Source organism: Erinaceus europaeus, chromosome 19, assembly GCF_950295315.1.
Source record: "Erinaceus europaeus chromosome 19, mEriEur2.1, whole genome shotgun sequence".
NCBI lineage: Eukaryota > Metazoa > Chordata > Mammalia > Eulipotyphla > Erinaceidae > Erinaceus > Erinaceus europaeus.
The window spans coordinates 59,477,057-59,499,712 of NC_080180.1; the positions used below are offsets into that span (position 1 = coordinate 59,477,057).

General features: G+C 43.6%; 2 protein-coding genes across 8 annotated transcripts in view; one reads left to right on the forward strand and one right to left on the reverse strand.

Annotated features, from left to right (window-relative positions):
• INPP4B (inositol polyphosphate-4-phosphatase type II B) overlaps nucleotides 1–15,628 on the forward strand; it is a 672,916-nt gene extending 657,288 nt beyond the window's left edge. For 2 of the 4 annotated variants that reach the window (XM_060179034.1, XM_060179035.1), the window contains exon 24: nucleotides 3,614–3,875. In XM_060179034.1, the coding sequence (XP_060035017.1) occupies nucleotides 3,614–3,860 (247 nt within the window). In that variant the 3' untranslated portion in view covers nucleotides 3,861–3,875. Of the gene's footprint in view, nucleotides 1–3,613; nucleotides 3,876–15,178 lie in introns of those variants that run through there. The other 2 variants (XM_060179039.1, XM_060179038.1) reach the window with 2 other exon arrangements.
• IL15 (interleukin 15) overlaps nucleotides 1–22,656 on the reverse strand; it is an 86,174-nt gene that overhangs the window by 20,535 nt on the left and 42,983 nt on the right. For all 4 annotated transcript variants that reach the window (XM_060179042.1, XM_060179041.1, XM_016190397.2 and 1 more), the window contains exons 2-3: nucleotides 2,190–2,330; nucleotides 1,359–1,456 (exon numbers count right to left, since the gene is read on the reverse strand). In XM_060179042.1, coding sequence (XP_060035025.1) covers nucleotides 1,359–1,456; nucleotides 2,190–2,201 — 110 coding nt within the window. In that variant the 5' untranslated portion in view covers nucleotides 2,202–2,330. The remainder of the gene's footprint in view (nucleotides 1–1,358; nucleotides 1,457–2,189; nucleotides 2,331–22,656) is intronic.

Consider the following 22,656-nt stretch of genomic DNA (forward strand, 5'->3'; position numbering starts at 1 on the left):
CCCCTCCTATCTTACTCTGCCAGCACAGGAAACACCAATAATAGCAGCAAAGGAACAATTAGAATTTTCCATGCTGAATCATGGAAATTCAAACATTATCCTATAGAACTAGATGGGTGTAGATTCCACATCTATTTTTTTTAAAGATTTTTTAAATCTTTTCTTTTTTTTAATATTTATTTTATTTATTTATTCCCTTTTGTTGCTCTTGTTTTATTGTTGTAGTTATTATTGTTGTGGTCGTTGTTGGATAGGACAGAGAGAAATGGAGAGAGGAGAGGAAGACAAAGAGGAGGAGAGAAAGACAGACACCTGCAGACCTGCTTCACCGCCTGTGAAGCGACTCCCCTGCAGGTGGGGAGCCGGGGTTCGAACCAGGATACTTATGCCGGTCCTTGTGCTTTGCGCCACCTGTGCTTAACCCGCTGTGGTACAGCCCGACTCCCGATTCCATATCTATTTAATGGCATCTATAACCAGTGCAGGCATTCAGGATACAAAGGTCCCTGGGTTAGGTGATTCCAGATAGGGAGAATAAGAAATTATGACAAGCCTCCATGTACTTCATCTATTTGTCCTACCGAATCAACTCCTTAGTAACCTGGAATTCGTGATGGGTTATAAAACTTGCTGTGAAAAAGGTTCTAGCCCTTAAGGGGATACTTCATCGTTCATGCCTCTCCCTGGGGTGTGGGTGAGAGGGCTTCCCATTTGATGGTGACATTTCTAGGCCTCTCGTAGAGTACGGAACTTATCTCTCCAAGCACAGCACAGACTGGAAATGTAAGGGCTTGGAGATAGCTCACTGGTAGCACATAGGACTTGCATGTTTGAGTCCCTAGGTTCAGAGATGTATGTTGCATTGTTTAATATCTGGATAGAAGACACATATACTAAACCAAGTGACTATGGAGTGATTCTTAAAGAATTTTAGGAGAGAAGAAAGCTAGCAGGCAAAGGAGAAAACTAAGTCTAAACTGAGTAAAGAAATAAGTGCTTGGGGCCAGGAGGTGCCACTTCTGGTTAGGCACACGCATTACAGTGGGTGGTGACCACTTGTGAAGCAGGGTTACAAGTGTTTCTCCCTGTATCTATCCAAGAATATTAAAAGAGAAAGAAGTGCTTTGAACTAAGAGAGGGCTCCAAGGACAGAAAATGGAGCCAGGCAGAGGATGAAATGCCACATGGGTGAATCCTAGATATCCCATTTTTTTTTTTGGGGGGGGGGTATAGATGAGCGAGATTTCTAAAAGCTCATTGGATGTTTACTGAACTCCTCTGGGTCTCTGTAGCCTGCCCTCATACACAGACGTTGAACAACAGTAATCATGGAGATGTATGTGCAAAGATAAAATTACCCCAGAATGAAGACATGAATGCCAGCCTCAGTTAAGAAATGACTGTTCAGAAGTAAACACAAGTAGCACTGGATGGAAGTACTTCTCAAATATGATTTCTGAAAAATAGACAAAAAGGTAAAATAGATTTTAGTTCTTAAAAAAGCAAGACCTATGCCTGAGATGAGGGGGACTGTAAATATCTCAGTGAGTATTTTTGAAATGTTTTCATGAGATTGAAAATAAAAGATCGTATCTTTAGGTTCAAAAATGTTGTCAAAATTGCAAAACTAATGGACCCCTAACCTTCTAACTCAGATTCCTATGTAGGAAATTCTTGAAGATGCTATGTTTCAAAGACAACAATTTGAAGATAATTTGAAGATAGTTTGCATACTTATTTACATAGTTGCTAGTATTTTTCTATTCCCCTTTACCTCCACCCTTCTTTCTACCATTTCAACATATCCTGTATAGCACACATTTATAACACCTTAACCACTAAGTCATACTGAAGGGATGACTACCATCTGGACGTTGTCCCTCAAGACGTCACAACTCAGAAAGGAGATAGTACAGTTAATGAACAAAACAGGGTGAGGTAATGGAGCCATTAAATCTATAGCCATCTGAAGAGCTTTAAATGACTTTATTTCTACAAAGTACTGAAATTTAGCCAGAGCTATAAACAAGACTATCTGAGTTTTTAAAATATGAACAGTCCATATGTGAATGGATCTAACTGTGTCATCCCCAGGTCTTCCGAGGAGACTCCTCTCTCTTATTTCCTGTGTGAATCAAGTGGTCTTTTGAGAAGAAGTCAGTCTATGATCTTCATCTAGTTTGACTTACCGAAATTCTCATTACTCAATGGCAGTGTAATTCCTTAAGTGTTGAAGAAGACCTCGCTAAGGCAGTGGGCTCCCAACAGCCATCCATCCATAAGACAGTGGAATCCAAGATAAAAGACCATCCATTAAAATCACAAGGGAACTGGAGGGAGGAGAGAAAGAGGATTAAGATGTACAGTCATTTACTGTGTCATATTGGAGCTTACCACAGTCCTTTGGGGAAGCTACCCAGTTCTACACCAAGCTCATTGGAGCTGGGATTTCAGTCCAGGTCTTGGAGCATTAGTACCCAGACCCTTTCCACTATACTATGTTCCTAAGCTGGCAAATTCCAAAGTGATATTAGTGAAAAGCAGAAGTAACCAAATGCCTGGGTGCACATAAACTACTGACTGCTCATTTAAGTTGACAACACAGCTGGCTACTTGTGCAGCTGTTTTTAGTCTTTGGAGTAAATCACTGCTAAGTGAAACATCATTTGAGGATTTTGCAAGTAATACATGTCACCTTATTTAAAACGATAAAGAACATAAAGACTAGGTATTTTCATACCCAAATGCACTTAAAGAAAAATTTAAAGCCAACACTCTTAACTAGAAAGAATAATTTTTGTGGCCTCTTAAAAATAAAAATCTGCTACATCCTTAATAGGTAATCACTGCAATAAATTATGTTTCAGAAATATAAAATAATTGTTTTAAATAGATGATTTACAACCCTTAGGTTAGCATTTTTTTCCCCTGAGCCTGAAATCTGATATGCAGGTGGATCCTAATTATTGCCTGGGGAGATGATGTCATGGCTGAAAAAAGGACCAAAAAGCTGGATCTGAGAAGAGAGTAGCTCCCAAATATGGGAAAGGAGTATAGATATTGTTGACTGTAAACCCCATCAATTTGATGTGATCTGGGGCCCATATTCAGCTTAGAAGCCTATGTGACCTCTGCCTCCCTGTAGATCTGAGCTCACATTCTGTGGTCATAAGTAGGAACATTCCAAGCTGCCCCAATATTAGGACCCATCTTCCTCAGGTGTAGCACAGAGTATGTTGTCCAGCCTCCCTTCAGAGGATGGAACATTCTCTATCATTGTTGATCCAAGTTGAGGGCAAGGTCCTATGGGAGTCCACTAGGGGTCTGTTTGGGAATCTCAGGACTCCCCCGAACAGAGCCCCAGCTGATGGGGTGGCCTGATAGTGACTAAGGAGTCATCGTTAAAGTATGCCAGTCTCTTGACCTTATTCAGCTTTTGAAGTCCTGAAACTAGTATAGCCACAGGCCCTTTGGAATATAACTAAAATATGCCTAATAGCTATCTACAGAACAGAGGACCCCCCTCCCCAACTCTTCATCTGCACTACTCCAGCCTTTAGGTTCATGATTAGTCAACAACTTGTTTGGCTTTATATGTTAACTCTCTTTTCAGCCACCAGGTTCCAGACGTTACCATGATGCCAACCAGACTTCCCTGGACAGAGGACCCCACCAATGTGTCCTGGAGCTCTGATTCCCCAGAACCCCACCTCACTAGGGAAAGAGAGAGGCAGGCTGGGAGTATGGATCAACTTGTCAACGCCCATGTTCAGCGGGGAAGCAAACACAGAAGCCAGACCTTCCACCTTCTGCATCCCATAATGATCTTGGGTCCATACTCCCAGAGGGTTAAAAAATAGGAAAGCTCTCAGGGGAGGGGTTGGGATATAGAGTTCTGGTGGTGGGAACTGTGTGGAGTTGTACCCCTGTTATCCTATGGTTTTGTCAGTGTTTCCTTTTTATAAATAAAAAATAAAAAAGATTAGCATTATCTAGTTCAGGAGTAGGAAACCTTTTTTGTCTGCCAAGGGACACCTGGATATCTATAACATCATTCATAGTTGATAAAATTACCAACTTAAAAATTAGCACTCAATATTTCTATGAAAGAAGCTACAGTTGATTTTTTCAGGACAGACCAAATGATTCTACAGGTCTTGGGCCAGACATTCCTCACCCGTGATTTAGCAGTTAAAGTGACCGATATTCCTCAACTTACATCCCAATAAGCTTATCATAAAGGGAACAAACACGTGGCAGTTGACAAGGCATTTAATACAGCCAGCCCACTGGAATCACAGTTTGGCCCTGTCTACCTTCAGTGTGCTCATAACACAGTCTCCAATTCAGTTGAGCAAAACCTGTCTGTACTAAAGTGTCTCCTATCACAGACACAGCTGGACCTTTTATAGACAATGATGTGTGGAAATAGAAAGCAAAGAATGTAGGCTGCTCACCTTCATGACAGGAAGCAAGGGGACAGCTAGAACCGAGGCCCAGGGCACTGTCATTCTCTGGGTGTGAAGGTTAGGAAGGAGGGTCCCTTCCAACCACTGCCAGGCCCTGAGTATCATCTGACCCTTTGAAGGACTCCTGTGATTGGGGCAGGGCAAGCAGGGAAGCAGAGTCCTACAGGAATGCAGGTGAGAGATGGTAATGGCTGTTAAGAAAGGGTGGGGGTGGCAGAGATAAGCGCAGGTGGTAGTCGGGAATCTGAAATATTTTTATGACAAAATCAATAGGATTTCCCAACAATGTCGTGATTAAGAGAAGAACTAAGTCTTTTGCTCTGAACTGCCAAGAAATGAAACTGCCACCCACTAGGCGGGTGGTAGATGGAGCAGATATTTTGGAGAGGTTAAGACTAGCTAGGTTTTGTTTCGGTGTCTGTTGAGTTTGAAAGGTTGACTAGACACACCACACAGAAATGTCCAAGAGACCACTGTATAGATGCATTTAAAGTGGACATAGGAGTCCTGGCACAGGCTGAGATGGCCGGTGGAGAACAGGAACCAGCATGCTTCAATGCTGCCAAGCCAGGGAGTCAGGAAAAACCTTGGTAAGAGACCCAAAGGAAATGGTGATCACTCTTAATGTGTTGATAGGTCAAGAGAGATAAAGCACTGGAGCCCAAGAGAAATGTCTGGAAGAGGCAGAAGCATATGTCCAAATATTTCTGCTCCAAAAGGCAGTAGCAGTAAAATTAAGCATGCTAGAAAAAGATGGGAGACTATCAGAGGAGAGGGAAGATATTCTAGAACAGGAAAGTAAGGGCTGCATGATCTAGTGTCATGGCAGGTAAGAGACATGGTGGAATATTCCCTTCAATTTTCTTAGGATGGGAAGATTGTAGTAGGTAGCAGTAAAAACATCCTGAAGAGGGAGGTGAACTACTGCTTGCTTTCTCTCTTAGAACTCCCCCTTTTCTCTCATTTGTAGATCTAATCTCTTACCTACCTCTGACATCTTGCATTCTGATTTTTTTTTTTTTAGTATCTTTATTTATTGGGTAGATGGTGATAGGGAGAAACACCTGCAGCACTGCTTCACCACTTGTGAAGCTTCCCCCATGCAGGTGGGAACCAGGGGTTTGAATCTGGGTCCTTGATCATTGTAACATGTGTACTCAACCAGGTGCACCACCACCAGGCCCTTTTCATTCTAAAATGCTTTTCTGAGATGTAAATAAGAACTGAGCCAGTTTTTCAGGGTCCAGATCCCCCGACAGGAAAGGACTTGAGAACAGAGAAGAGTGCCTGAAACAGACTGTTCACTTCCCAGCTAACCGCAATGGCTAAGTACTTCCTGAGAAGTGCCTATTGCACACCCACTGGTGTAGCAGCAGAGAGGGGCATCAGCTGTGCATGTCCTTTCCCCTACATGAAGCCTGGATTTAATTATAGTTGTGGATGAGAAGCAAGGAATTTCAGAGTCTCTGAAAGGGGGCTAAGTCCCAGGAAATCTGGTTTGCTTTTTTTTTTTTTTTTTTTTTTACCATAGGAATGTATGGAGAAAGTACTATTTGAATCATATGAACCTTGACGTTTATTTCTGTCATTACTTATACCTAGGTGTGAGTGAAAGGAAAGAAATATCATTCCAGGGGGAAAGCAAATCCCATGTGGGCAATGGAGCAGTAGTGACAGGCAAGAGGATGTACTGCTATGCGGTGGAAAGCAGGGATGGGAAGACATCTCCTCCAGAAGGGCTAACTGCTTTACCTGAAACTTATGAAAACATGCTTCACAGGCCCAGGTCAATGCTTGCTCTTGCTGAGTTGGCTCTTTTGTTTACCATTGTGGACGCCATTCAGTCTCTGGGCTGCAGGTGCCCCTTCTAATCACATGAGATGTAACCTCTGGCCGACCCTTTCTATATCCTGCTGTTGATTTATTCCATAGTGTAAAAATACTGAGTATCTGCCATCATAAATATTTCTCTCAGGCTTGTCATCATTCCACCCCCATCTACAACATCTGGCAACCAACCAACCTGATGTGTCATTTTCTGAGTAGCAACAGGGAAAGAAAAGTGTGGGAAATGGTATGGAGAACTAATGTTGAAGTCATAATTTTATTTGGAGTGAAGGGACGGTAAAACAACCGGAGAGATATTTACCGTGAAGAAATCCTAACTATACCATTTTAATCATCAAACAAAACAAAAGTAAAACGCCAAAAAAGAATGATCCAAAAAGAATGATCAGCAATGGGGAAAAGGAGGAAATATAAAATAGTAAGTTCACACCCTAGACTACACTCAGCCCATCGTGTAATACTGTGATAGCTATCACAGGCACTTAATGGAAGGCAGGGGCTTAACAGTGGGTTGAAAAATAGAGGCTCAAGGATAGATACACACTATACTCAGGGTCATTTATAAAAAGAGGCACACAAGTAAGGTAGGCAAAGAGCACAAAAAAAGATGTGAGTACAGTCAAAATGCTGCACTGGAAAAATTTGACTTCTGATTGAGAAGTACCAAGTGCAGTACTAAGTGCAGTACCAAGTGCAGAAAAGTGAATCTACATGGGTGGATGTGGCCACCTCGGAGAATAGATACCAGCCACCAGCATGATGGTATTGCTTCAAATTCTGTAGAGGAAAAACAAGCAAGATTTCAGAATATTTTTCACAGACTTAACATATAAGGAAAAGCGAATAAGTATATGGTATGCAATGAAGTCGGCTTGAAAGTAAGAATCTTTAGTATTGTGGCGACTCTTGTGAAAAATACCCCACCATATTATTCTCCAGCCACTAAATGACTTAAACTATGAGGCTCACAAAACAGCTGAATCTTTAATCACTGGCACAAGCCAATTAGGGCCTTCTAAGGCCAAAGCACCGAAAGAAGGGGGTGGGGTGGACAAGCAGAGAACAAACAAGTAATAAGAATGGTTGATGGTGTCATGTGATTACTGGAGACAAGAAAGGCTTGGGCAATAAGATGATAGAATCCAAGCATAGACCATAAGGAAGAGTCAGAGAATGATGTCTGAGGGAAGAGTCCTTCTGGGAGAGGTGTGATTGGAATGGCTGCAGTTTACTCCAGGCAGAAAAAGGGACAGGTTATGAGTTAAACTGGGGTCAGCTACAGGTAGTGAGTGTACTTAGTCCGAAATCAGAAAGCTCATCGGAAACACCACAGTGATGGGAACTGGCTTAGGCTTTGAACACCTAATACGGCCGCCATATGAAAAGAGTCTGCTGCCAAACTGACATCAAGGACAACTCAGGGAGGAGCCTCCTTTATTAAAACGAGGCCAGTCGTGAGAGAAGCTTAGATCTGAGGTTAAAGTCAGGAGAGTTCAGTTAGGAATGATGAAGTTCCGTGATTATGGATCTACCGTTAATCTAGCTGTTGGGAAGTGCTGGGTTTGGGGACAGAGGTTCCAAGCTGGAGATAAACATTTGAATAAACCTTCACGCTGGTGACTGAAGATGAACATAGGAAAGATGGAAGGAGGATAGGGAGGGAGTCTGAAGATCAAGAAGCTTCAGCTCTTCCTGCACAGAGACTCTGGGAGTGGTGGGGACCCTGAGCAAAGAGATCTCCTCTCAGAGAGGCCTACCTGCTGGACTCCAGCAAACGGCCCATCCTTCCTTCCTGGAGAAGATGGTTGCCACATGCCACCCACTGGCATTGATGTAGTCTTTCTGTCTCATGGGCAAGAAGCACTTAGTACAATTTTTCTCTGGGATGACCCCCTTCAAAGTGTATTTCCGTAAAAGGTAAAGTCACTAGAATCACTCCTGAAAAGTCAAGTTGAATGATGTGAATGGAGGGGTGGCCCTCCATGCCTGAAGCCCTGGGTTGAACCCCTGGCACAGCAGAGCTCAGATATTTCTCCATGTCTCATAAAATAATTTTATGAGACAAAAGAAGACATGCACTGACAAGTTCCTAGAGTTTTGATGACGAACTATTCGGCAGTGGAAGTGTAAAACAGCTTACTGAGCACTTACAATGAGAGGCAGACTACCTTGAAACCTGAGCGAAAGTGTCCATGACACTTGTCACATTCCCTGCATGAAAGGAGCTACAACTCAAGTTCTTCAGTGAGAACTTGGCACGTGGCCACCTCCTCCAAGTCCCCGTCAGCATGGATACTGCTGTCTGCCAGGATTCTGGTGGCTGTCTTCACCCCAGCAGAACTCACAGAGAAACTCTCCCTCATCAGAGACTGTGAGGCTGTGAAAGCCCAGGTTCTCTGCTACTTCCCACTCCCTCTCTTGTCTCTGGCAATGAGACCTTCCTCCACCCACCCCTCCAAGTCCAGGAAAGAAGCCATGAGGAGCCTACCTGCAGAGGGTGCCCTGAGATGGGACCGAGAAGGGGATTCCAAAACTGGCAGCCTCCCAGATCTCCCTCCTATCTACAGAAAGCATTACAAATCACCATCACAGCAGAGAAGGGACTTCATATACATACAGACACAAACCCAAAAATTATCCCGACTTCAAGCCCTGGCATGCACACGCCAGAATGATGCTTTGCCCACCCCACCCCAGAACTAAAAAATAATAATCAGTACAGATGATTCTTATTGTTGATGGCACTATTTGAAATACAGGGGTTATTTTCCCAGTATCTGTAACTTGTGACTTCCTTTCCATCTCTCAGTCATTAAAAATGTGCCTGCAGGAGACCCATTTCATAAGCAGTGAAGCAGGTATCTATCTTTCTCTCTCTCAATTTCTCCCTGTCCTATCAAGAAAAAAAAGAAAGAAAAAGCTGCTGGGAGCAGTGGATTCATAGTGCTAGCACTGAGCCCCAGCAATAACCCTGGTGGCAACAAAAAACTGTTCTAATTTTGTATTCCTAATTGCCCACATTTTTTTTCAGAGAGAGAGTAAGTAAAAGAGACTGCAGCACCAAAGCTACCTTCAATGGAGTGGGGGCCAGACTCAAACCTGTGCTGTGTGCTATTCCATCAACCCTCTTCTTTTTTTCTTAAAGGGAGACTCAGACTTTGCAAACGCTCTAGAAACCACAAGCCGGGAGTCCCTTGCTAATGAGGGGCTCAATACTTTCTCTTCCAAGACCATGATGACTCTACTGCGGCAGCTGAAGACATTAACACAGGAGGAAATTAAGTATAAAAACTTTAAGGAAATTTCCAGAAAAGAAGAATGGCATACCAGAGGATGTCTGGATTCAAAACTCTGTCATACTCAAGTAGGCAGATTGTTTTGCTATGCACCCTTTCATTCTTCCCCTGGCATCTACAGTGCTTATGACACTGGGTGATCAGAGGGAGATCTGAGACAGTTCCTACAAAATAGACACAAATGTCTTAAAAGAAACCACCACCCAAACAGACTGCTCCCAAAATGGGAGAAGATCTTAACTAAAATATAAAAAGAGCTCACTAAACTCAGCCAAAAAAAAAAAAAACATCCAAAAAAGGAGGAGTAGATAGGAATAGAATATTCATCAAAGCAGACATCCAAAAGGTCAACTGTAATTACTGTAAACCATTAATCCCCTCAATAAGATTTAAAAAAATGTTAATCCTGAAATTAGGAAATGAGTCCAACATTCTGACGTGTATGTGAAAGAGTGAACAATGGTCTACGAGTAAGCCCCCCTTCCCTTCATGGGACATTAGGGAGCTAATGACAAAATACTCTGCAACTTCAACTCAAGACAGTGCATATATATTTGGGACAACACATCTTTAAAGTTTCATTTTAACAGGAGTCCCAGATGCTTCCTGAGCGCCTAAGCTGTGATTGGCATTGTGATGGGGATCTGGTATTGAAGTCAAGAAAAGATTAGCTACTTGGAATTCTATTAATCACAGAGGCCTAATAATCCACACTCCTGTCCCACTAGGAAACTGAGGCCAAAGGGAATGTGGGAGATTTTCCAAGGCTGGTCTCTGTCAGGAAGCTTTTCTAAAGTGACCATGGGCAGAAAGCATTTTACCTTTTCATAAATCCAACTGAGGATATTCTTGTTCTTTTCTGGCCTTGGTATTTTAGGTGTGCACCTGTTTCAGGCCTATTCAAATCATGGTTCTGTTTTTATAAGCTATGGCACCTTCAGCATCTAAAAATTATGCGTTCTCTCCTTGGAGAAATGTATAGAAGTGCAACCCCTTCACCCTAGGGTGAACCAAATAAGTGGAGTTGGGGCTCATGCATGACCTGGCCACTTTTGTTCATTCAGATAAAGAGACAGACAGACACCAGAGGTCCTTCTAGTGTCACAGAACCACACGTGAGATGCCAGGGTTTGAACCTGGGTCAAAGTAAAACCTTCTAGAAACTTAGGATCTCTCCCCTCCCTGCTATAGCTCTTCTGCATCTTATAGGGAAGGGAAAACTGTCTATTATTCAAGAACCAGAATTTACAGCCGACTCTACACTGAGCCTGGACATTACATATTAGCTGGATTCATCCAGGAATGGATCATATTTTGAGATGTTCTTATGAAAATCCCACACTGTCCATCTGTGTTGATGCTCCTTGTAAGGCTGCTTCCTTCCACATACCTCTGTTTCAAGTTGTGTAGTGAGTACTGGTCCATGTCCACTCTACACATACATAGAAACATTTACCTGAGTATCTGTGACAGGGTCTGTATTGGATAAAACATCAGCTGTGTCCTCTGATCTGAATTACCCCTGGACAGAGCAGCAGCCAACCTCAGGATTTTCTGCCTGGCTATTTTACACTATTTCATAAACATTTAATGAGAAAGACCTGAACACCTCTCTGGCCATATGTCTTACCAGGGACTTGCCAACATGGTCTCAAACCCCTAGGCCACCTCCCAATGGTCATGCTTAAAAAATTATCTTTATTTATTGGCTATAGACAGCCAGAAATCAAGAGGAGATGGGGAGCTAGGGAGGGAGTGAGGCAATCAAAGACCTGTTTTACCACTTGCAAAGCTTCTCCCCTACAGGTGGGGACCAGGGGCTCGAACCCAGGCCCTTGTGTGTTGTAATATGTGCGCCACCGCCTGGCCCCAATGGGTATCATTTTAAAGACACACAAAGCCCAGCAATGACAGCAACAGCAATAAAAACCCAAGGGACCCCATCTTTCAAATGGAGGAAAGAGTTGAGCGGACATTTCACAAGAGAACATAATCAGGCGGCCAACGGGCATAGGAAAAACATCTTGAAAATCACTATGATCAGAGAAACAACCATCTTACCCCTGGAGTATGGCCTACATCACATGGGCAGAAACAGAAACTGGGGGGAGAAGAGAGTCTCTCTACATTGCTGGAGGGAATGCAGATTAGCACAGCCTCCATGGAAACCAGTTTGGAGATTTCCTGAAAGCATTAAAAATCAACCCATCACACGGCCCAGCAATTCCTCTCCTAGGTATCGATCCAAAGAACACAAAGACACTTGTCCAACAGGAACCATGAACAGTCATGACCCTGGTCACGCTCTCTGTGTCAGCCAACATTTGACAGCAACCCGAGTGTCCATGACTTCGTGGAAAAGGAACACGACACAACTGTAAGATGAGGGTATTCTCCTTTGCTCCTTTGCTCCAGCAGTGGCAGAATCACATTGAGGGAGGTAAGACAGAAGGATGAACACCAGAAGCTCTCACTGGCAGACAGGCTGTAAGAAACGAAGGGCAGTACAGGGTGGATCCTCGGTGGACTCAGGAGGAAGAAGGGAGAAGCATCAAGAGCCCAAGTCTCTGTGGAGGAACTAGATGCCCCTGTGACAACTACAATCCTGTAAATCAGTGTTTCCTCAATAAAGTGATACTGGAGTTGGAGGGAAATATCCCCTGCTACTGTGGAATCACTTTCTAAAAGGAGGTAAGATAAGCATTAAGCCACACGCACAGGTTAGCCACTTGGGTATGACTATTCATGCAATAAAAGTTCGCATTTAAGGATGAGGACAGCAGCTCTAACATAGAAATTACTCAGTGGGAGCAGGGCAGTAGCGCAGCAGGTTAAAAGCATATGGCGCAAAGCACAAGGGCCTGGCTTAAGGACTCCGGTTCGAGTCCCTGGCTCCCCACCTTCAAGGAAGTCACTTCACAGGTGGTGAAACAGGCCTGAAGGTGTCTATCTTTCTCTTTCCCTCCTCTCTCCATTTCTCTCTGTCCAATCCAACAATGACGACAACATCAACAATGAAAACTCTAATAAAACAAGGGCAACAAAAGGGAAAAAATTAATATTTTAAAAAATTTTTAAAAAGAAAAAGAAATCACTCAGTAAACATCTGTGGAATGAATGCATGTGGAAAAGACTTTCCGGATGGGGTGACAGCTGAGGTCATTCTTGGAGAGTGAAGAGAAATCTGAACGAGGAGGAGGAAATTGTATCATCCAACAACCAGCAAAACACACTACCCCTCAGGTCTTGCAGAAAACCTACCAGGACCACTGGGGCGGCCAGATGGGAGCCTGTCACTGCACAGGACCTCCAAGTCAAGCTGAAGAGTCTGATTTGATCTTTCTGCACAATGGGACGGATATAACTTCAAGTTTGTCGCCAGTCATGCTACTTAGCCATTAGCATTTAAATGCATAACTGAAGAGGGAAAGAAAGACAGGCCACCTGTAAATATCGGCTAGAATAAACAGACCAGCTGTGAAGCTACTTACTGCACTAGCCTGACCCGCAACGCTGCTTCAGTAAATTAGTTCATAGTCCCTGGTCGCCAGCAGTCAGTCACCCACTGATTGTTCTTGAATGCGGGCAGAGGTGTCAACACACCAAGTTGACGGCACGCCAAGTCTGAGTTACTTATTAGCTGGTCACACTGAGCTGAGATGCTCACGCTGAAATTGCCAGCCGTCCAACAATTTATCCTGCAGGACTGTCCATGTGGATTATGGCTCCCTTTGGTCCTGCTGCTGCTGCTGCTGCTGCTATTATTATTATTTTTAATGTGCTCTATCAAGTACTGATAGTGCTTCTCCATTTTGATCTGCCCACTCGAGATGGTCTATGCTCAATCTCTCTACAAATCCATTTGCCGTATGCTGGGGGCAAAGCTCCCTTTTAGCTTTTATATAAAAGTGAGCAATCACGTTTGATTATTTTTTCCCCCAGGGAATTTGTACCACTCTCTCCCCAGCCTACAGCTGTCTGTTCCCCGTCAGCACCAATTTCAGCGAGTAAGCTTGGGAGTGTTTGTGCTCGTACCCGTACAAATGAATAGAGACCTGAGTTATCGAATAACCAGGTCCCCACAGGGCAGTTAGCTGAGCAACAATGAGGAGATGGCAGGGTGAGGTTCTTTCTGTTACAACATGTCGTGTCTCACCTTTCCCCAGACCTCCAGTGAAACCCTCCCATGTGTGGTCTCACTTATGCATGTCACTGCAGAGAACAAGAAATAAAACTTCATTTTAGAGCACTTAGTATGCAGGAGACATATCCCTTCAACCCTTTAATTTTTTTTTTTAAATTATCTTTACTTATTGGATAGACACAGCCAGAGAGAAGAGGGAGACACTTGCAGCCCAGCTTCACCACTTGTGGAGCTTTCCCCCTGGAGGTGAGGTGTGGGGGGCTCAAACCTGGGTCCGTGCACACCACCCAGCCTCCCTTGAGTAGTCTTGATCAAATGTTTGCTGAGGGAAGCCTCTGACCAGAGCAATTCATTTCATTTTCCAAGGTCAGACTCCGTGAGGACAGTCCAGGAGGAGTTGGCATCAAGTAAAGTTTTCCTGGTATCTGCATTTTCTCTCAGCACTTACAGATCTTAATTTGAGAAGCAGGAGATACACGAAAGGGCAGCCCATCTGGTTATCAATAGATCGCTGTGGGACTTGCCTTGTTCACCTGCACTAATGATCAGGAAAACCCCACAGTTCAGCAAATCTATTTCTGAAAGGGGGAAAGTATACTAAAAGAACACAGTCTTACATCAAAGATCTTTATAGTGGAGCCTAGCTGTTCAAATATTGTGTCTAATCAAAAAGAACCTGGACAATTGTCTAGAAAAATCACTTCTCAGCAGAAATTACTTCAACGTGAGCTATAACTTTGTGAATTAACTTGAAATCCACAATCTGAGCAGTGCCATAGAAAAATAATAATGCTTGAACTCAGGGAAACAAAGTGGGTCGCTCAGTGTCTAGGAGTGACGTACAGCCACTAAGGAGATTATGATGACTGTCCTAACAACCCCTTATCAAGCCAATTAATGACTTGACTTCAGCCCCTGAAGAGATTCTGCCGGTTATTACCTGAGAAGGAAGAGGCTGGCTGTATGATAGAGTAGAAAGGTCACACAGGGTAATTGCCTTTGGAAGAAAATATATATATATTTTTTTCTCAGTTTCCAGTAGAAATGGATGAGACATAAAAGTAGATGGGAAGAAAACAAATATATTAAGAACCCTGTGATCCCCTCGGGCACCCATTATCATGCTAGAGTGGAAATATTTACATCAAATAAACACCATTAGTAGTGAGGAAGATGGGAGAAAATGTTCTTCCCGCTTAGGGCATCTCAACATCTGGGCTACCATGGCCCATTAAGGCACCGTGAGACAGGCTGTCTGGACCACCACTTAGCCTGCTTATTTTTAAAGGAGAATGTGAAGAAGATGCTGTACGTTTAGACTCCCTGTGGACTGCTCAGCAACCTGTTTCCAGGCAGAGCCAATGAGCAGTGTTAAATTCCATTAGCCCTAAAAATGTTTTTCTTTCTTTTTTGTAACATAGGTTAATTCGTCATACAAACTCATCAGCAAAAGAGTAAAGAAAAATCCTGGGCGGCAGAGGTACACAGGCCTTGCACACAAGAGGACTCAGGTTTAATCCCTGGCACCACCACACGGCAGAGCTGAGCGGTGCCTTCGTCAACCCTCTACAAGAGAAGGAGCAAACAAAGGGACCCTGCATCACAGAGTAGCTCACGGAAGATCTTCTGGGAAAGAAGGAAAACGCATCAGGATGGAGCCTCTCTCAGGCTCTGGAAAAGACAGGGTGAAACACTCACTGATGAACCCTGGTGTATCCCAGCAGGCTGGAGGTCCAGAGTGTGACAGTGGAAGGAGATGGCACTTTGGAAGTGGGTGAGGTGTATGGAGTGATATGATATTGTACCCGGTTTTGGAATAACTTTAAAATATCCCCAGATAAAGTGAACTTTAAGGAGGAGAGGGAGACGTACCGATCAGCTCTAGATTCTTCTTGAGCTGAGTGTCAGTCAGTATGGATACAAAGAAAGCTTGGGCTGGGTTTGGTGTATTGATGCAAAGGCCTCTGGGATGGGGGACTTTAGGGTCCTGGAGCAGGATGGTGCAACTAAGTTGGGAGTGTTTTACAGACACCTATCACAGGGAGATGAAAAATAGACAAAAACAAAGCCAGGGTGATGTGGCCCCAAAGTGAATGCTCATGGAAGGCAGTAAGTAAGGGAGAACTGGCATTAAAGTAAATTCATTCAATAAAAATACAACCTCCCCCCCACACACACATTCAGCCATTACTCATTCACGTCTTAGGAGGAGTCTTGCTGAAAAATGAATGGCATTTGGTCCTTAAATATGCAAACGTGTAAGGGAAGCACCCCAAAGGCTTGGTTCAAACTTATAGCTAGGGGAGGTCAGCAAGACTGAGCCGAGCCACCGAATGATGACTGATGGGGAGATTCTATGGGAGGTTCTGCCGCAAGAAAGTGCACTTGGTTGAGGACAGACATCGGCATGCACAAGGACCCAGGTTCAAGCATCCAGTTCCCACCTGTGTGTGAGAACGTGGGGGTGGGGGTGAGGGTGAAGCTTCAGGAGCAGTGAGCACGACTACAAATGTCTGTCTCTATCTCTCCCTCCCCTCTCAATTTTTTTGTCTCTAATGAATAAATTCATTATTTGAAAAGTTTTTTTTTTCCTTTTTTGCCTCCAGGGTTATTGCTGGGACACTAAGAATCCACTGCTCCTGGAGGCCAGAGAGAAATTTGGGTGGTGGGGGGGGGGAGAGACACCTGCAGACCTGTGTCACCACTTGTGAAGTGTCCCTCCTGCAAGTGGGGAGTTGGGGGCTTGAACCCAGACCCTTGCATTCAGTACTATGTGCGCCCTGAGTAAAATTATTTTAAAAAATATTTTATGCTGCAGGGGAGTCGCTTCACAGGCGGCGAAGCAGGTCTGCAGGTGTCTGTCTTTCTCTCCCCCTCTGTCTTCCCCTCCTCTCTCCATTTCTCCCTGTCCTATCTAACAATGATGACATCAATAACAACAACAATAAAATAACAAGGGCAACAAAAGGGAAAATAAATAAAATATAAAATATATATTTTATGTTTAAAAATAAGTGACAAGCCATAGCCTCCATATCCAAGAGGCACACCAGGGCAAACACAGTTTCTAGCTGAAATTCAATACTCAGGCTTTTGCGTTTTCAACTTTTAATAGCACACAGGGCATTAACAGATAAGGACAAGTTGCGATCAAACTTGATGGGAGTTTCCTTTATAGCCAAAACATAAAGCCCTTTTCTGCAAAAGGAAGTTTTATAACCAAACCTTCCATCAAACGTTTGACAGAAACACAACCATCTATCTGACATTATCTCTGAGATTAAAAAAAAAAAAAAAAGTCAAGGCACCCGCGCCATATTCATTCAGTAGGATAATAAAACCCATAAAGCACAGGAAACTGCTCCACTTCTGGACACCATGTTGGTGATACCAGGCTTCCTGCCCCGTACACACACCCTCACCCTGCAGCTGCACTAAAACATGGCCATTCAGCTAGAAAATCAACACATTGGCTTCCAAAGCACATGGGCTCGGTCGTTTTCCAATCAGAACCCTACCGCTTTATGAAGCCACGTACTGATAGAATGGCGGTGTAAACAGAAGATAAGACCCAAAGAAAAACAGATAAACAGCTGTTCTCATGCACTAAGGCTTCCCTGTAGCCACTTCACAGCACCGGTTCTCGAGCAGAGCAAACTGTCTTGTCTGTTCTCAACGGCAGTATGAATAGTATTGTTCTGTCTGGGCTGCTATTCTCCAACCGTTATTAACAGGGGAAAAAAATAATCATTCCCTGTGTACATGCTGTTCATAATAGCTTCCCTTCCAGGGAGAGAGTTATAGCTCAGTCTCCATTGCTAATTTAACTGTTCACTTGATTTTTAATACTTGGAAAATATCACATAGGTGCTCAGATTTGTCACAGTCGGGCCACCAATTTGGAAGAGAACCCTTCCGAATGGCAATGCTGGGCATTTCAAACAACAGACGTCACAGAGAAAGGCAGACCCAGCTTTGCGGAGACCGTGTGTAATCACTGGGCTGACATGGTGTCCGATTTAATATTTTGATGATTTATTCTAGAAACCAGAAATATCAATGCTTCGTTATCAGGAGAACAACCGTGCATAAATTGTGATCCAATAACATTAACAAAACAAAAGAGTTTTCAGATGGAAAAAAAGATGGAAAGCAAATGGGACACTTATTGAGAAAAGCAAAGTATCAAGACCTAGGCAAGAGTTTTACTGTGTGAAGAACCACCCAGCATCTTGATTACGTACAGCAGGCTACCCCCTCACTCATCTGTAATATTTGTTGTTGTTATGAGATCTGGCAGACAATTTTTGAGGTAAAAGAAAAGTATTTCAGCAATTTGGAAATGACCAAACAATGTTACAGCAGGTGTAGCTAAGGTCACAGAGTTTGGGAAATGCTCATCTTATATATCAGGGCTGGACTTGGAGTCTTCCAAAGTCTACATTGTTGCTAACAAAATCCAGCTGGTTCTAGGCACTCTCTCTCTGATCTAGTCACAAAGGAGACTCTGTAAAGAGGAAGGAGAAAATTTAAACAGTTCAGAAGCCAGTGATTCTCTCACTAAAAATATATATTAATCTGCAAGTCCTAAGAAATATATAGCATATATTTTAGTTTAAGTTATTTTAAAATCAACAAAATAGCACATATCTTTTTATTTTTCTCCTTGGGTACCAAAATATCCTACTTCAGTAGAACCCACGAGGTCTCTGGCAGCTGTGTGATGACTTCAGAGTGGAATTTTTCTTGACTTTCTATCTTTTGCATTTCCATTGGGCCCCTGCCATAGAACCATGGCCATTCAACTCATTTGCCACTGTAAAGCATCTAGGTAGGGAGATGATCTGTAACTACATCCACATGTCTACAGGGAAGTGAACTAGGCAGGCCTTTTAGTTAACCAGGTCCTTCAAGTGTGTTCAAAGAGACAGCTGGCCAGATAAGGGATATCATCTTTGTCACGTCTGAAATCCAGGCTCAGACCTTAAGACCACATGAGAGTGCCAAGGCAGGGGAGAACCTCCTGCATGCGGGTCCCCCTACCCCCACCCTCTCTCTGAATAACAAAGCGGCCCAGAAGCAGTGAAATTGCACATGTGAAGCCCCCGTTCGGTTGTACATCACAAAATGTGTTGAGGCCAGGTGGTGCTGAACCTGGGTTCAAGCCCCTGGTTTCCACCTGCAAGGGCTACAGGTATCTGTCTCTCTGTCTCTTTATCTTTATCCAATCATAGATATTTAAAACAAAACAAAGAAAAGAAAACTACAGTATGTTTAGAGCTAAACAGGGGAAAGAGGCAACGTGGTAGAAAGCAGAGCCTGAGATGCAGTCAGGCTGGCTACGCTGAATACACACAGAGGTGTGGAGCACAGCCAAGTCTCAGCTCTGTGGTGGCTGACCACACTCTCTGACTATGCAGGACCGCCGTGTTCTGCTGCAATCCTCTCATGCAAGTTTTTTTAAATTAATTTTTTATTATCTTTATTTGATAGAGACAGTCAGAAATCGAGGGAAAGAGACAGAAAGACACGTGCAACTTTGCTGTACCACTCACAAACCTTTCCCCTGCAGGTGGGGACCAGGGGCTTAAGCCTGGGTCCTCGTGCATTGCAACGTGTACACTCAACCAGGTGCGCCAACATCTGCCCCCCCCTTTTTAATTAATTTTTTTATTATCAGGACTTTTTTAAAAATGGGAGTACAGGAAACTAATACACATGGCAGAAAGATTGCTTTTCATTAAACAGAGACAAACTCTGGAGCTCAGCAAGATTGAGGTTTGCTTTGTTTATTTTTTTTTTAATTTTGTATTATCTTTGTTTACTCATTGGCTAGAGACGATTAGAAATTGAGGGGGAGATGGAGTGGGGAAGAGACAGAGATACCTGCAGCACTACTTCACCACTTGCAAAGCTTCCCCATATGCAGGTGGGGACTAGGGCTTGAACCTAGGTCCTTGCATGTAACATGTGCTTTCAACCAGGTATGTTACCATACAGCCCCATGGATTACTGGGTTTTTAAATTTATTTTCCCTTTTGTTGCTTTATGGTTGTAGTTATTGTTGTTATTGACGTTGTCGTTGTTAGATAGGAATGGGGAGAGGAGAAGAAGACGGGGTAAAGACAGACACCTGCAGACCTGCTTCACCACTCGAGAAGCTAGCCCTCTACAGGTGGGGAGCCAGGGGCTCGAACCCGGATCCTTAACACTGGTCCTTGTGCTTTGCATCAAGTGTGCTTAACCCACTGTGCTACCGCCCGACTCCCGGATCACTGTTATTAAGAAATGAGAATGTGGTGGTCTGGGAGGTGGCACAGTAGACAAAGCATTGGACTCTCAAGTTAGAGGTCCTGAGTTCAATCCCTGGCAGCACATGTACCAGAGTGATGTCTGGTTCTTTCTCTCCCCTCCTATCCTTCTCATTACTAAAATCTAAAAGAAGTGAGGAGGTGATGAGCACAACAAGACATCCCCAGCCCCCAAAACATGACTTTTAGTGTGCTTCTGATGAGATCGTGTCTCCCTGTGGTTAATGTTCTACGGTGTACTTGACTTTTCCTATTTCATTAGGAACTTTATCCTGACTCACTGCAGACTATTATGTACTTTTGCTTTCAGGCATATATATTGCCCTAGTTTATGGATACGTGTGAACATATGCTCTATCTCAGGGGACCTGGTCTATATCTAGGCTTTGGGACTTTGTTAGGAAGTGAACCACCTGCAACGGAATTAGAGTATACTATGAAAGGAAAGGTCTCATCCAAGTAATGAAGCTGAAGGGCTGTCATTCCACAACTGAAATCTCTGAGCACAGTCTGAAGTGAAGCATGCTGAGGTGGTACTTATTGCATTGATTAGGTTGGGATTCAAAGGAGGTCTCGAAACTTTACATCAGGCTCAACCTGATGATGTTGACTGGCTACGGAAGAAGGGCAAACGCTAGAAGAAGAAGGTGGATCAATATTATTTGGTATGAATGGAGAGAAGCATGCAGGAAAGTGTGACCCATCCTAGAGGTTCCAGGACTGGGGGAAATATAGGCTCTATAGTGAAAATGTGAGGTTCCTGCTGTCTCAGGGTTCAAGAAGACAATAGTTATTGCTATAATCACATTATTTGGTAATTGGATTAACTTGGAAAAATCCCTTTGTTAGGATTTGCTATATAATACCCAACATCACCATAATTTATGCCCTTTGACATTATTTGTATATAGCTGTGCCACCGGTTGCTTCTGTTCTCCCTGGTCTAGGCCTTTGAGAGTCAATATATCAAAGACTCAGCCTATGTATTAAAAAGACTCAGTCTGTGCTTTAAAAAGTTTGAGACATACAATCAGTTTTCCCCCTCTCATTAAATAGTGGCTTATATGACTACAGATTAATAGGACTGTACATAAACACCATTCCCACCACCAAAAGACTGTGTCCCATCCCATCCCCCGGCCCTCCACCCCACCACCCTCACCCCAGAGTTTTTACTTTGGTGCCCTGCTCCAGATTTAGTCAAATGCTGCTTTGAGTTTCTCTTTCTGTTCTTCTTTCTCAACTTCTGTTGATGAGTGGGATCATCCCATACTCTTTATCTTTCTGACTTAGCTCACTTAACATAATTCCTTCTAGCTCTGTCCAAGATGTGTCAGAGAGGGTGGGTTCATTGTCTTTAGTAGCTGCATAGTATTCAATTGTGTATATATACCACAGCTTTCTCAGCCACTCATCTGTTGTTGGGCACCTGGGTTGCTTCCAGGTTTTAGCTATTACAAATTGTGCTGCTATGAACATAGGCATACAAATATCTTTTTGTTTGGATGTTATGGAATCCTTGGGGTATATCCCCAGGAGAGGAATTACTGGGTCATATGGAAGGTCCTTGTCTATCCTTGTGAGAGTTCTCCAGACTGCTCTCCACAGAGGCTGGACCGATTTACATACCCACCAGCAGTGCAGAGGGGTTCCTCTGTCCCCACAGCCTCTCCAGCATTTGTTGCTTTTGTCCTTTTTGATATATGCCATTCTCACAGGGGTGAGGTGGTATCTCAATGTTGTCTTTATTTGCATTTCTCTGACAATCAGTGACCTGGAGCAGTTTTTCATGTGTTTGATATTGGGGCAGCTTGGAATGTTCCTATTCATGACCACAGAATGTGAGTTCAGATCTACAGGGATGCAGAGGTCACATAGGCTTCTAAGTTGAATATGTCCCCCCCCACCAAATCAATGGGGTTTACAGTCAACAATATGTATACTCCTTCCCCATATTAGGGAGCTACTCTCTTCCCTGATCCAGCTTTCTATCCTTTTCCCAGCCATGACATCACCTCCCCAGACAATAACTTAGATCCACCTGCATATCAGATTTCAAGCTCAGAGGGAAAAAAAAACTAGTATAGTTACAGGCCCTTTGAAATATAAAACAAAAATATGCCTACTAGCTATCTACAAAATGGAGAAGCCCTACCCCCCAACACTTCATCTGCACTACTCCAGCCTTTAGGTCCATGATTGTTCAATAATTTGTTTGGCTTTGTATGTTAACTCTTTTCAGCCACCAAGTTCCAGATGCCAGCATGATGCCGACCAGACTTCCCTGGACAGACGACCCCACCAATATGTCCTGGAGCTCTGATTCCCCAGAACCCCACCCCACTAGGGAAAGAGAGAGGCAGGCTGGGAGTGTGGATCCACCTGTCAATGCCCATGTTCAGCAGGGAAGCAATTACAGAAGCCAGACCTTCCATCTCCTGCACCCTATGGTGACCCTGGGTCCATACTCCCAGAGGGATAAAGAATAGGAAAGCTATCAGGGGAGAGGATGGGATACAGAGATCTGGTGGTGGCAATTCTTGGAGTTGTACCCCTCTTATCCTATGGTTTTGTTAATGTCTCCCTTT